The sequence below is a fragment of the Rhododendron vialii genome, chromosome 8a (genome assembly GCF_030253575.1).
Source record: "Rhododendron vialii isolate Sample 1 chromosome 8a, ASM3025357v1".
Taxonomy (NCBI): Eukaryota; Viridiplantae; Streptophyta; class Magnoliopsida; order Ericales; family Ericaceae; genus Rhododendron; species Rhododendron vialii.
Genome location: NC_080564.1, coordinates 27,430,292 through 27,443,810, shown reverse-complemented (window position 1 = coordinate 27,443,810; position 13,519 = coordinate 27,430,292). Strand labels below are relative to the sequence as shown.

General features: G+C 38.4%; 1 protein-coding gene across 1 annotated transcript; it reads left to right on the top strand.

The window, feature by feature from the left end:
• The first annotated feature begins 3,260 nt into the window (after positions 1 to 3,260).
• Positions 3,261 to 7,745, top strand: LOC131298126 (transcription factor bHLH162-like). Its single transcript, XM_058323434.1, has 3 exons — positions 3,261 to 3,468; positions 4,774 to 5,112; positions 7,545 to 7,745. Exons 1-3 carry the CDS (start codon positions 3,337 to 3,339, stop codon positions 7,611 to 7,613), a joined length of 540 nt encoding a protein of 179 aa, XP_058179417.1. The 5' UTR covers positions 3,261 to 3,336; the 3' UTR covers positions 7,614 to 7,745.
• Positions 7,746 to 13,519: the final 5,774 nt, after the last annotated feature.

Below are 13,519 nucleotides of genomic sequence, written 5' to 3'. Positions count from 1 at the left end.
CAAACAGAGCCCTAAAGCTACGTACTACCAAGCCGTGCTATCTATATATGCGGGGCATGGCATAAGCCAAGGGGCCTTTGGCCTAACAACGTTAGATAGTACACTTAACTACAAGGAATAAGAGCATCCGCAATGGGAATAATCAAAATCGATAACCAAAATGTGCCACGTCAGCATTTGATTATCCATTTAGTTCATAATTAAACCTAACAAACTTGATCTCCACATTGGTTATTTTTGTATCCATATAAAAAAACCCCCCCACAATACGCAATGCATTTATGTCCAATTGCAAACGAGTTCCAATCGCGCACCCGATCACACCAAATTATTCGTCTCGATGAGACGATTATAATGTAAGGTGTTTTTTAATTTTTTAGTTTTGAATTTGGTTATTAGGTTTGGTTAATGAGTTTTGGTTATTGGTAAAAGTTATTAAGTTTGGTTATTCAAAAGTCAAAATTTGATAAGTTGCTAAGAGGTTGCTAAGTTTGGTTATTACAATATGAACACTTTTTTGAGCAAACATTGCTAACTTTAGCAACCTTTTAGTTTTGATTATTACATTGTGGATGCTCTAACGAGGCCAGAAACTCAACTCTCATCTAATAAGCTAATTTAAACTATTCTTAATAATACTAACTTCGGCCAAAAAAAAAAAAACTCATTGTAAGAAAGAAAGATTATCTAGCAATAATTATCTATATATGACGTGATGGTCGGTGAAGACGTGGCTGCGGGAAGAGTCAAGGGTAAGAGAAGTAGAGTAAAATCCGCCCACGTAAACCATGAAATGAAGTTTTCCTTTTCCAACTGCTGGTCTTTTCGCACCCCCCTGACAACCCCTCCTCTGAGCCCCACCATCTTTCTTTCTTTCCCCCCACCCCCCCCTTCTTCTTCCCGCCCTGCCCTCCGTTTTAGGTTTTTTTTAGTTTCTTTTTAATTTTACTTTTAGAAAACTTTAAATACTCTTTTTTTTACTTTCACTATTTTTTTTTACTAAGACTTTAATTACTGTTTTATTTATTTTTACTTTAATTACTTTTCCAAATTTCAATCCGTTTGAATCGGTGGAAAGATTTTAGTTTTCTGATCATTTTATCCTCAATAGTCATAATTAAATTTTAACTCTAGGGCTCTTGTTGATTAGTCCTAAAAGATATTTGATTATTTAACTTTCTTAGGGTTAATCAACGAAAGTCCTAGAGTCAAAATTTAATTATGACAATTTAGGATAAAATGATCAGAAAATTAAAATCTTTCCACCCGTTCAAACGGATTGAAATTTGAAAAACTTAATTTTTTTAACCTCTTTATACAGTTTATATATTAAAAAATATGATTAAAAAATTAAGTGTTTTAAATTTCAATCCGTTTGAACCGGTGAAAATATTTTAGTTTTCCGATCATTTTATCATAAATGGTGATAATTGAATTTTGACTCTAGGACTCTCGTTAATTAGCCCTAAGAAAGTTGTAGAATCAAATATCTCTTAAGGCTAATCAACGAGAGCTTTAGAGTCAAAATTTAATTATGACCATTTAGGATAAAATGATTTGAAAACTAAAATCTTTCCACCGGTTCAAACGGATTAAAATTTGGAACACTTAATTTTGATCATTTTATCCTAAATGACCATAATTAAATTTTGTTTCTAGGACTCTCGTTGATTAGCCCTAAGAGATATTTGATTCTACAACTTTATTAGTACCAAAAATTCATTATAACTATTGAAGATAAAATGATAAAAAAATTCCACCGATTCAACGGGATTGAAAATTGGAATACTAAAATAATATTAAATAAATAAAAGAGAAAAAAGATACAGATTACATAGTATAAACATTGTATGTAAATAAATAAAAAAAGAGAAAATGCGTTCGATATTTCTGCGATGCGTGGGGGTATTTTCGGAAGAGGAGAGGTGGGGTCGGGAGGTGCGTGTGTCAGTGGGGTGCGAGAAGAGATTTACTGTTCCGTGCCAAGTTGACTACTTAACGTACATCAGACTATAATCATTACAATTTTTTCCACAGTCATTTCACATGTTTACGCGCGAGCTAGTTTGGTCCCAAAAGTACATGAAATGAAGTTTTCCTTTTCCAACTGCTGGTGTTCCATGCCAGCTTGACTGCTTAACGTACATCAGATTATAATCATTACAATTTTTTCCACAGCCATTTCACATGTTTACGCGCGAGCTAGTTTGGTCTCAAAAGTCGAACCTGATATCCAATCCTAAAAAGAAACAAACCCCTAAATTTTAGACCTCTTAGCCTATCGCTCGAGGTTCCATGATATGAATTTATCACAACAGACGTGTAGATAGGACCAAACGTGTCGATAGCAGTATAACCAGTTCGGCTAAATAAGCCACTTGGCTTATTTTTTTGTCCTCATTCAATTTTTTTTCGTATTTGTTAATTTTTTATCAATTTTTTTGGAGATTATTGCTTCTTCATGACAAGAGAAATCTAAAAAGTAAAAAAAATTATGATCGAAATCCAATTTTTTTAAATAAAGACGAAAAAATTGGTTTATTGACTTATTTTTGTCTTTATTTAAAAAATTAGGTTTCGATCGTAATTTTTTACTTTTTAGATTCCTTTCGTCATGATGAAGCAATAATCTCTAAAAAATTGTCAAAAATTTAAATGATGACAAAAAAATATTTCACTTGACTTATTTAGCCGAACGGCCCAACTAACAGAGAAGAAAATCCAATGAATAACTTCTGTGTCTGGGCAATAAAAAGACTGTAGACCCCATAGAAATTGACCAAACCCGAGGATTAATTTATTCGTCTTTCCTGTATATTATCTGCATTTATTTTCCTTCACCGTACGTACAACAACGAATAGAGAGTGCCTTGACTGATTATTCTTCGTCCAGTTGTGCGACGGAATTCGTTGACGCTATTATTGGCTCATTCACATTATCTTTTAAAATGATCTTCGCTCTCGTTTTTAATTTTTATTCTGCGCTTGCGCTCTTATTTTTCGTATTTACAAATTCGAGTTATTTTTTTTTGAAGGTTTTCAAAAAACGCTTTTACGCACCCGTCCATGCATTATGGGGCTTAAAACTTTTCAGAATCGTATTTCTAAGGTACGATTAATTAGTAAAATCTTCAAACTCTTTACATTGGACACATCACATACATTCGCCTTTTTAAGATTCGAATTCTGGGTCCGTCCATACGAAGATGAGATGGGCCGGGTTTTCTCTCTCTATAAATAAACGTGGGAGCCAGTGGGCATACTTCCAAACTCTTAAATCAAACATTTCTTCTGAATAGACATCCCTTGAATTATTTACACTTGCTTGGGGTGATAATGAAGAGGTACAAAACCGATCATGAAAAACTTGATCGGAAGATAGTGGAGAGGAATAGGAGAATCCACATGAAAGATCTCTGCTTCAAGCTCACTTCTCTCATCCCTCCCTACCATCTCAATTCCTCTCAGGTTCTCTCTCTCTCTCTCTCTCTCTCTCTCTCTCTCTCTCTCTCTCCCATAGTCATAGAATGCTAAAGAGATCGATCAACTTCCTATCTTTGCATTTTTATTTTTGAATGGAAAAAAAATTCATTATAATCAATTGCGAATTTCAACTTCTAGTTGATATCGATGATACGGTTTGATTTTTCTGAGACGGAGACGCAACAGTTTAGAACTAGGGTTTACTGTGACTTTCAATCTTTTTCCATCTCATACATACTGCCTTATTTTTTAATGATCAACAGTTCTCCTAATTTTTCTAAATTGAAAACAGTTATATTTAAAAACTTCAAAGTGATCATAAAGCCATTTTTGCACCAAAATTGAATCTTGCAGAATAGGCAGCCAACTACATCCTCATACAAAATCTATAACCTTGCTCATTCTTGACTTTTTGAAAGTTAAAATTTATAGGTGACTCAATTCCTTCTCAAAATGCCTTTGTCCCTTGGCTTTTATGCCTAATTGCCGGGGAAGCTAAGGTGCCATCCCCTTGTCTGGGGGATAACGTATGCCGTGCAATTTCACTATAAAAAGGTATGACAGTAATCATAAGAAGGCGTACCCAAAAATCATGAATGACATGACAAAATTCACAATTAAATGGCGCAAAATAATACCATAAAATGGTGTATAAAACATTTTTTTTCGGGTCAAACTGAAATTCATAAAGACTACGAAAGGAAGTACCACATCCGGAGTACAAACATAGGGAACATAACATAATAGTTAGGAAATTAACAACTAAACCTAGTCTAACACTTGCCTAATGTTCAGGCTAGCTATTTCTAAGAACAAACTCTCTCATATATATCGATAGGCATTTCCTTAAGAAACACAAGATTATCTTCTTGTGTAACATTTAGCAAAAGAAGGCATAACATTTTTTTTCACTTCGTGCAGATTATAGCAGTATTTTTCAAAATGGAATTGTATTTTCGAAATCACTTTATCAATATTCACCGCAAAATGTTATACCATTTGCCATGGAAAAAGGCGTAACATGTTATGGTTCAGCCAAAAACGGTTATAGAAGAACATACTTAAATTTTCATCTACTTGTGACTCAATGGTTGGTGTACACGTAAAATAAAATTGTGTATTCTATCAGTTGTCACGGTAGAACACTTGTACAGCTATAGTAGAACATACTTAAATTTAGTAATATATATATTCTCATATATGTGTGTGTGGGTGCTATAAATAATATTGACGTAATTCTAATTAATTCTAAGCCATAATATTTCTCCCCAGAACGACACAAATTCTCAGGGCATGCAACCGCGACAGCATCAGCTCGACGAGGCAGGAACATACATTAAGCTATTGGAAAAAAGAGTGGAGGAACTGAAGGCAAGGAGGGCAGCACTGGCAATGGGCAACCACGACGGCATGGATAGCGATGGTAATACCACCATAAGAACCAAATTGCCGGTGGTTGAGTTGAGAGAATATTTAGGCTCAAGTTTAGAAGTAGTTGTGATAACTGGGTTGAAGAAGAACTTCGCTATTTCTGAAGCCATTGGTGTGATTGAGGATGAAGGAGCTGAGGTGGTGAGTGCTAGCTTTTCTGCTGTGGGTGATAAGGTTTTTCATACTCTCCATGCTCAGGTGATCATTAGTTGCCATATTCTGTGGCTCCCATTTCATCTTCATGTTTTGCTAGTGTCAGCGGGCGGAGGTATTAAGTAGCGGGGGTGGGAGGGTGGGGGCGCGCAGGCCCCCTACTTTTTCTTTTTCTTTTTCTCCTTTTTTTTTTTTTTTATAAAGGAAACGAATTGCAGCTAGCTAGAAGAAAAAATTGACTTGGAACGAAACGTTTTCAACTTTTCTTTCAAAGAGAAACCATTTCAAGTCAGAGACTTTTTTTGAAACTTGGGAATCAAAAGGAAAATTTTCTCTTCCTTTGTTTGGTTCTTAAGGAAAGAGAGGAGAAAATTCCGAAGGCAAACTCAAATTTTCCTCCAATTTCTCTTTAATTTTTCCTCTCATTTTCTTCTTAATTATTTTCTTTCCTTTTCCACTTCCATCCCCAAGTTCCAAACAAAACAGTAGCCTCGATATTCAAAGGAGAAGAGACGCATGCCTTGGACACTTGACACGGCGACCGGCAATCTGAGCTGAAATCTTCTCTGTCCAAACACTGGTGGCCGGCTATTGGAACCGAAAGCCTTTAGGATCTCGACCTATTCTGCACTTTTCAAACTCCGATTTTGGCATTTTGCCAATTTTAGATGATTTTCGACATTTGAAAGTACGTCGGTTCCAGTTTGATAAATTATTAAACTATTTTTATTCTATTTTGATGGATAGTCAATTTTAAAATTTTGTTTTTTTCCTTTTCTACAACTATAGAAGATAGAATGCAAGGATAGTAGTAGTTTATTTACCCCAAAAAAAAAACGGATAGTAGTACTCTAGTTTTTTTTTTTTTTTTACTTATTTGTTGAGTAACGAATAGAAGGATATTTGAGGTTAATTTTTTTTTCTAAGCAAAAAGAATTTATTAATCTTTATAAAGGATTAAAAAGATCAAGGGTACACTAACAAAAGTCACCCGAGACCTAAAAGAAGGCAAAACGCCAACTGATCAACAAAACAACCCACAGAACCTCAATATAGAGCAGCCAAAGACTCCAACGAGTCTCACAACCTATACCTAAACCCCCAATTACAAGAAGCCAAAAAGCCAAAAAGTCAAATAGACACAGCCAATTTTAAAAAAAAGACACAGTCAAAACCAAAGCTAAGAAGCCACCAAAAACCCCCAAAAAAAAAAAGAAAAGGAAAACACCTCAAACCTACCCAAACTCGACATCAAAAGGCCATAGGGAAAGAGGCATCCTCCTCGAAATTAACGTGGCCCCAGGAGTCTTATTCCTAGGTCCGGCACTGGCTATTGTAACAAACTCTTGTAGTAGTGTAGTAATTTAAACACAAGTTTTGGGAACTTTGTAAGGTTCGTTACAAAATGCTGAAAGGTCTCAACTCCATTAATCCTTACCTGTAACTCTTGGGGTCACCTCATTTACAGGCATAAGTGTGTAAAACTATTGCGGGAGGAACAATAAAGATTAGTTCAACACACACGCAAGCTGGTCTCGAACATCCTGCGTTACCAAAAAAAAAATTTACCGTTAAAGTGAGTCCAGCTTTAATTTGTTGCACCGTCCTGCCTAAATATTATATTAATATTGGGCAACAACACACTAAGAAAAAAGAAAGATTGGCATGATGATTTTAACAAACATGTCTCTGTCTATAACACACACCAGGCTCGCATGATGTTTCAAGGAGAGAGAGAGAGAGAGAGAGAGAGAGAGAGAGAGAATCTTGTGGAGTGGTGTTCACTCTTGGGTCGGATCTCCCCTTCCTTGAATATCGAGACTTCGATGGTTCAAGCTTCCCCTTTTCTTCCCTTGGTTTCTGCAAGAGAAGCAACGCCAATTAGTCCCTCATTGGGCCGAAGGTGACCGGAAGGCACTCCAATGACTAAGTTAATGCTCGCCTGAGAGAAGGAAAATACAGAGCTTAGACAAGGAGAAGAAGGCATTTTGGTTTACAGGAGTGCCTTCACTTTGAGGCCAAGGTCACCGACAATCACCTTCTTGTCTGAATGCAACCCTGATCGTGGGACCAACGAGGGCCTGTCGGCCAACGTGCTGTCGGTCCCACTTGACCTAACGTCACCAACAATTACTGAGCACGACACCGTTGTACAGTAAGAGACCACGACATGTAGCTAGGTACTATATTGTTACAGTGAACTGTACCGCTGTACTTTGCACAACCGCACCACATGGCAAGACCATACTAGTGCTGCCTGACGGGACCGAATCGCTCTGTACTGGCGTATCTCTGATCCCATTGCAGTTTTATGGTTGTTACCCGACCCGGCACCTTGACCTTCTCGTACGATCATGGGTGGAGCCGCCCAACGGACCCTCTGTGTCAAGATAGATGGTAACGGTGTAGATGCAATATTAGGTTTTGTAAGATAGCTAGGTTGGTTTCATGAGTTTCATTTTTCTTTTTCTTTGCAGGCGAAAGTTTGTAGAGTGGGTGTGGATACTGCATATGTATGTCAGAGACTGAAGGAATTGGTTTGCTGATTAATCCATCTTCTTCCTCTTCCTCTTCCTCTTCCTCTTCCTCATTTGGAGGACGGATTCCTTCTTCTTTTGTTAGTTTCTGTTTTTGCTCTGGAATAGGAAGATTTTTCTATAGCCACACCATGCCTGAAAGAGCACTAAAACTAAGACACATTTGTACCATTTCAATTTAAAAATCGTAATCTTCTTCTTCTTCTTCTTTTTTTATAACGTTGTTTTGTTTTACATTAACATTTTTGTTTTGAGAATAACTTATTCACGGAACTCCATGAATAAATTATTACGGAGCTCAATCTCAACCGTCCAAAAGTGTTTTGGACGATTCGGATTAAAACAATTTATTACGCGCTAATAGTAGATTATTTATTAGCGGTAATATATTGTTTTAATTCGAATTGTCCAAATCATTTTTGAACGATTGAGATTGAGCACTTTCATGAATAACTTATTCACGTCTCCTCTGTGAATAAGTTATTCTTTTTTTTTTCTACGCCGGCCGTGTACAATAACTGGTTAATTACCAAGAAATTATCTTGTCATGATTTGTGGAATAAAGTTAATTTATGAGTCTGCATTGTGGGCTTTTGGTACCCATTTTTATGTTTTTGTTTGTTTGTTTGGTGTGTGGTCAAAGTAATTACCGAGAAATCATCTTGTCATGATTTGTGGAATAAAGTTAATTTATGAGTCTGCATTGTGTGCTTTTGCTACCTACTTTTATATATGTTTTTGTTTGTTTGTTTGGTATGTGGTCAAAGTAATTACCAAGAAATTGCTTCGTTTGCTCCAATATATGGAATAATACCCCAAGCGTAGGGTTTAACACGTCGGTTGAAGCATAATAAATCGGAAATTCGGGATCGTATCCAAGGGAATAATTATATGGCTTGATTGGATTTGTAGATGCAAGTAAGGGCTTTCGGCTTTTAGACAACCAACTTTGTTTTACTTTAACGGTGGAAATAAAAGGGCTAAATTAAAAACGAATTAACTAGAGAAAAGATAGGCTAGGTCTAGGAATTATTAACACTCAAGACTCAAGCTAAATCACACTTTTCACCCAACTACACAATTTAAGATACTTGGTTAAAGTTCTCAAATCGGAAGATAAAATGATTTGAGAACCAAGCTAGCTCTAGAGTTCATTTGGCAAATACCTCGAGCGACAGAGCTCTAAGCATCATGTGTGGTAGGTAGGCAATGCTCCCACCTACACATGATCAAAGAGGTTAACACCTCGGTGACTTGACAAACAAACCCGAACCCCACATCAATTTTCAAATCAAAGTTTAAAGCTTTATTGGATGCAAAATGTAATTTTCGCCCGAGCCATGAAGTGCTAATCACCCCATGACCTAACCCTTGAAACTACTCACTCATATCTAGAGAGATAAAAGCAAGTAAAAAACTACTTAGCATAATTGAAAAGCAACACTAAAAGAAAATTAGATATTAAGATAGATCGGGAGAAGATAAACAACTTTAATTAAGGCAACAATAACAAAAAGTAACAACTAAGGGCAGAAAATTAAAAGATAAGTGCTGGAAAAATGAAGAACAACAAGAACAATTTGAATCTAGATCTGGATCTAAAATTAGGTAAGCAAATCTAAGTCTACTTGTTTGTACAAAACAATGAAATAAGTTTTTACACTTCTAAGCTCCGCGCCTGGGATATTCCCTAGATGCTCTGAAAATCCCATGCTAAGCCCCTCGGCATCGATGGCAACGGCCTTAGAGTGCTTCACTAAGGGGCTCGGCATCGATGTAAAGTATTAAGGTCCATCGATGCCGAGATGGATAAGGGACAAGGCCACTAAGGGGCTCGGCATCGATGGAATGTCTCCCTTGACATCGATGCCGAGGTCAATAGCTAAGTGCTTGGCCTTCCTCTTTGCTCGGGCAAATCTTTGGCCATCCAGCTTCTGCTCGGGCAACGACAGGTTCTGCTCGGGCAAATCTGTTTCTGCTCTGGCAATGACATGCCTTATGCCTCGAAAACTCCCATTTTTGGCGATTCACCTATAAAATAGAAATGGAACACTCTACACGCAAACAACGTTAACAATAACTAATTAGACATTAAATTAAACTAAAACTAGACATTAGCGCACCCTTCATTACATTCTCGAGTGCTTATCACACCCCCCAACTTAAGGTTTGCTAGTCCCTAGCGAACGAAATGCAGAAACTTAAAACATTAGCAACTATGTAATCCTTCCGAATTCACAACTTAGAACATGCTCAATTCTATAACCTAGTAAGAATTCAACAATCCAGCTTTTCATTTCATTTCTACAACTCACATTTTCAGCATTCAATTAAACAGGCTAAGTATCAAGCAAGTTAAAGAGCAAGCCAAAAAGGTTTGTGTCCTCGAACAAAGGAAGGATACGGGACACAAAACTTGCGAATTCAAACTAATCCATATCCACCGAAAATGTGCTCAACAACAGACATTAGCGAACAAGAAATACTATGCCTCAAACAACGAAAACACTTATTCAACAGAATTGGAAACTAGCAGATGATATTTGGATAACGAAAGGAAAGCATGCCATTAACTAGTTATGCAACTATCAGACAGTCAATCAAAATGGAATTCATGCGCGCTAAAAATCAACTAAGGTCTTTTTAAGCTTGTAATGACCTTGGTTACAAAGAACGGGTTAGCAAAAATGGGCGACGGTCTTTTACTAGCTTGGTTAACTACCCGAGTGACCGCCGCCATCATAAGAAATGAACCAAGTCAAGGCATTAGAACGACCTTCCACAAAACAAATGACATTAGAACCACCGGCCCATGTTATCCGGCTTCAAACCAAACAAAAACTAAAAAGACAGAACATAAAGACAATGCAAAGAACAAATGAAAATATGCAAAACAGAATGAAGTGCACCACCCGATCATCACGCGATCACACGAGTCATACTTTTCTTCCCATTCCCTACCGGTGGGGTAAGAAATGGGTGGCTATACTAGACCGTTGAACATGTGTTATGCTACCGCCCGTAATAAAATCTATCGCTTGACCTCGCCAAACAATGAAGTCCAGCGTCCCCTAAGATCAAAATAAAGCAAGATGCAATACAACCTAGCGTGCACTCCAGGCAATATCAAACCTCACTCACAGACCTAAGTTGCCTCTGATTAGGGGCAATCGCGGAGAGCATTGATCATTAACGATAAACTATTACCAAGAAGAACTAATGAAAGCTCTTTTTACACTAACACATTGGTGAAATCTTTTGCATGTGATGTATCTCCAAGATTTTATTGGATGCAAACACAGAACAAAGACAAACAAAACAAAACAAACAAAGCATGCATACTAAACAAAAATAGAAATAAGGCAAGAAAGGAAGAAAGAACAAATATGCACAGTATATACAAATTTAATATCAGAACTCGGAGCGTCAAAGTCACAGCTAGACTCCGCCAAACAATGAAGTCCAGCGTCCCCTAAGATCGTAACCAGGCAAGCAAACAAGATAGAGCCAAGTGCGTAAGCACGGGAATATCAAGGCCTAACCTAAGGATCTATACCGCCCCCGTTGGGGCTAATCTGAGAGACGTGAGTGGTTTACTGTGAATTACTCCTATCAGAAAAGCTAATTAAAGCCCTATGTCACTGATATTAAATGATTTGCCCTTCGAACCGGAGCTGGGCACACGATCCTTCTTTTAGTAACGGCGTGCGAAGCTACATATACCCAAGTCAATGGAGGGTACCCCCTACCCGGGGGCCGGGTCCGACAAACAGTTAAGTTCAGCGGTTACGCTTTCGCTCCCCGTGCAATTTCAAGAATCAAACTAATCAACCGTGTAAACTGGATCGATTAACTCCTCATCCGGCTCTCCAAACTCTAAGGTACCAAGAAACGGTTTAAGCTTTTGGCCATTAACTTTGAAAGATTTACCATTTAACGGATTCATAACATCAACAGCACCATGAGGATAAACATGCTCAATAACATAAGGGCCAGCCCAACGAGAACGTAATTTACCGGGAAACAAATGAAGCTTAGGGTTGTATAGGAGTACCCTTTGTCCAACCTCAAACTCTTTCCGGTGAATTCGCTTGTCGTGGAAAGCCTTGACTTTTGCTTTGTAAATGGCGGTGTTGTCATAAGCATCTCTCCGAATTTCGTCAAGCTCATTGAGTTGGAGCTTTCTGTGTGCTCCGGCGGCCGATAAACGATAATTAAGTGTCTTGATTGCCCAATATGCTTTGTGCTCGAGCTCTACCGGAAGATGGCATGCTTTTCCAAAAACCAAACAGTACGGCGAAGCTCCCAAAATGGTCTTGTATGCTGTGCGATAAGCCCAAAGTGCATCGGTCAAACGAAGACTCCAATCTTTTCAGTTCGGATTCACCGTCTTCTCCAAAATGTGCTTGATTTCCCTATTTGCTAACTCAGCTTGCCCATTCGTCTGAGGATGATAAGCAGTGGAGACCTTGTGAGTGATACCATACTTCTTCATTAATGCCCCAAAAGCACGATTGCAAAAATGAGTTCCTTGATCGCTTATGATTGCTCTCGGCATCCCAAAACGTGAAAAAATGTTGTCCTTGAGAAACTCCACCACTACCTTGGCATCATTGGTCCGTGTTGTGATGGCTTCTACCCATTTTGAACCATAATCAACCGCCAATAAGATGTATAGGTTGCCGAAAGAAATGGGAAAAGGTCCCATGAAGTCTATGCCCCCGCAGTCAAAGATCTCAACCACCATAATGTTAGTCAATGGCATTTCGTCCCTCCGAGACACACTCCCAAGCTTTTGACAACGTTCACAAGCTACACAGAAGTGATGAGCATCCCTATGCAAGGTTGGCCAATAAAATCCACATTGTAACACCTTGGCAGAAGTCTTCTTAGAGGAGAAGTGGCCTCCACAAGCTTCTGAGTGACAAAACTCAAGAATTCTTCGTTGATCTGAATCTGGGACACAACGACGCACTATTTGATCTTGGCAATACTTGAAGAGATAAGGGTCATCATAAGAGAACAATCGTACTTCATGAAGGAACCGACGACGTTCTTGAAGAGACCAATGTGGCGGTAAGAGTCCCGTAGCCAAATAATTCACTATATCCGCATACCATGGGGCACTCGAAACAGCAAACAATTGTTCATCCGGAAATGTGTCTACAATAGGTAAGCTTGGAGTGGGTCCTCGAACTGTAACCTTGATAAATGATCGGCTACCACATTCTCGACACCCTTTTTGTCCTTGATAGTCAAATTGAACTCTTGGAGAAGCAGAATCCATCGTATCAAACGGGCTTTGGCATCTTGCTTGGTAAGTAAGTATTTGAAAGCAGAATGATCCGTATACACAACAATAGGGGTGCCTCCAATAAGATAAGACCGGAATTTATCAAGAGCAAACACTACCGCAAGTAACTCTTTCTCCGTGGTAGTGTAATTCACTTGAGCATCGTTCAAAGTCTTGCTTGCATAATGGATAACATACAGGTGCTTGTCCTTCCTTTGCCCCAAAACAGCGCCTACAGCATAGTCACTTGCATCACACATAAGCTCAAACGGGAGGCTCCAATCGGTGGTTGCACAATAGGCGGAGTGGTAAGACTAGCCTTCAACTTAACAAAAGCTTGCTCACACGCGGGGGTCCATTCAAATGGAACGTCTTTGACAAGAAGGTGGCACAGGGGTCGAGGGATAGCACTAAAATCTTTGATGAATCGACGAAAGAATCCGGCATGCCCGAGAAATGAACGGATATCCTTCACGCATTTTGGAGTCGGGAGATTGGAAATAAGATCGATCTTGGCCTTATCTACCGCGATACCATCCGACAATATAATATGCCCCAAGACAATCCCTTGAGTGACCATGAAGTGACACTTTTCCCAATTCAGAACCAAATTCTTCTCTTC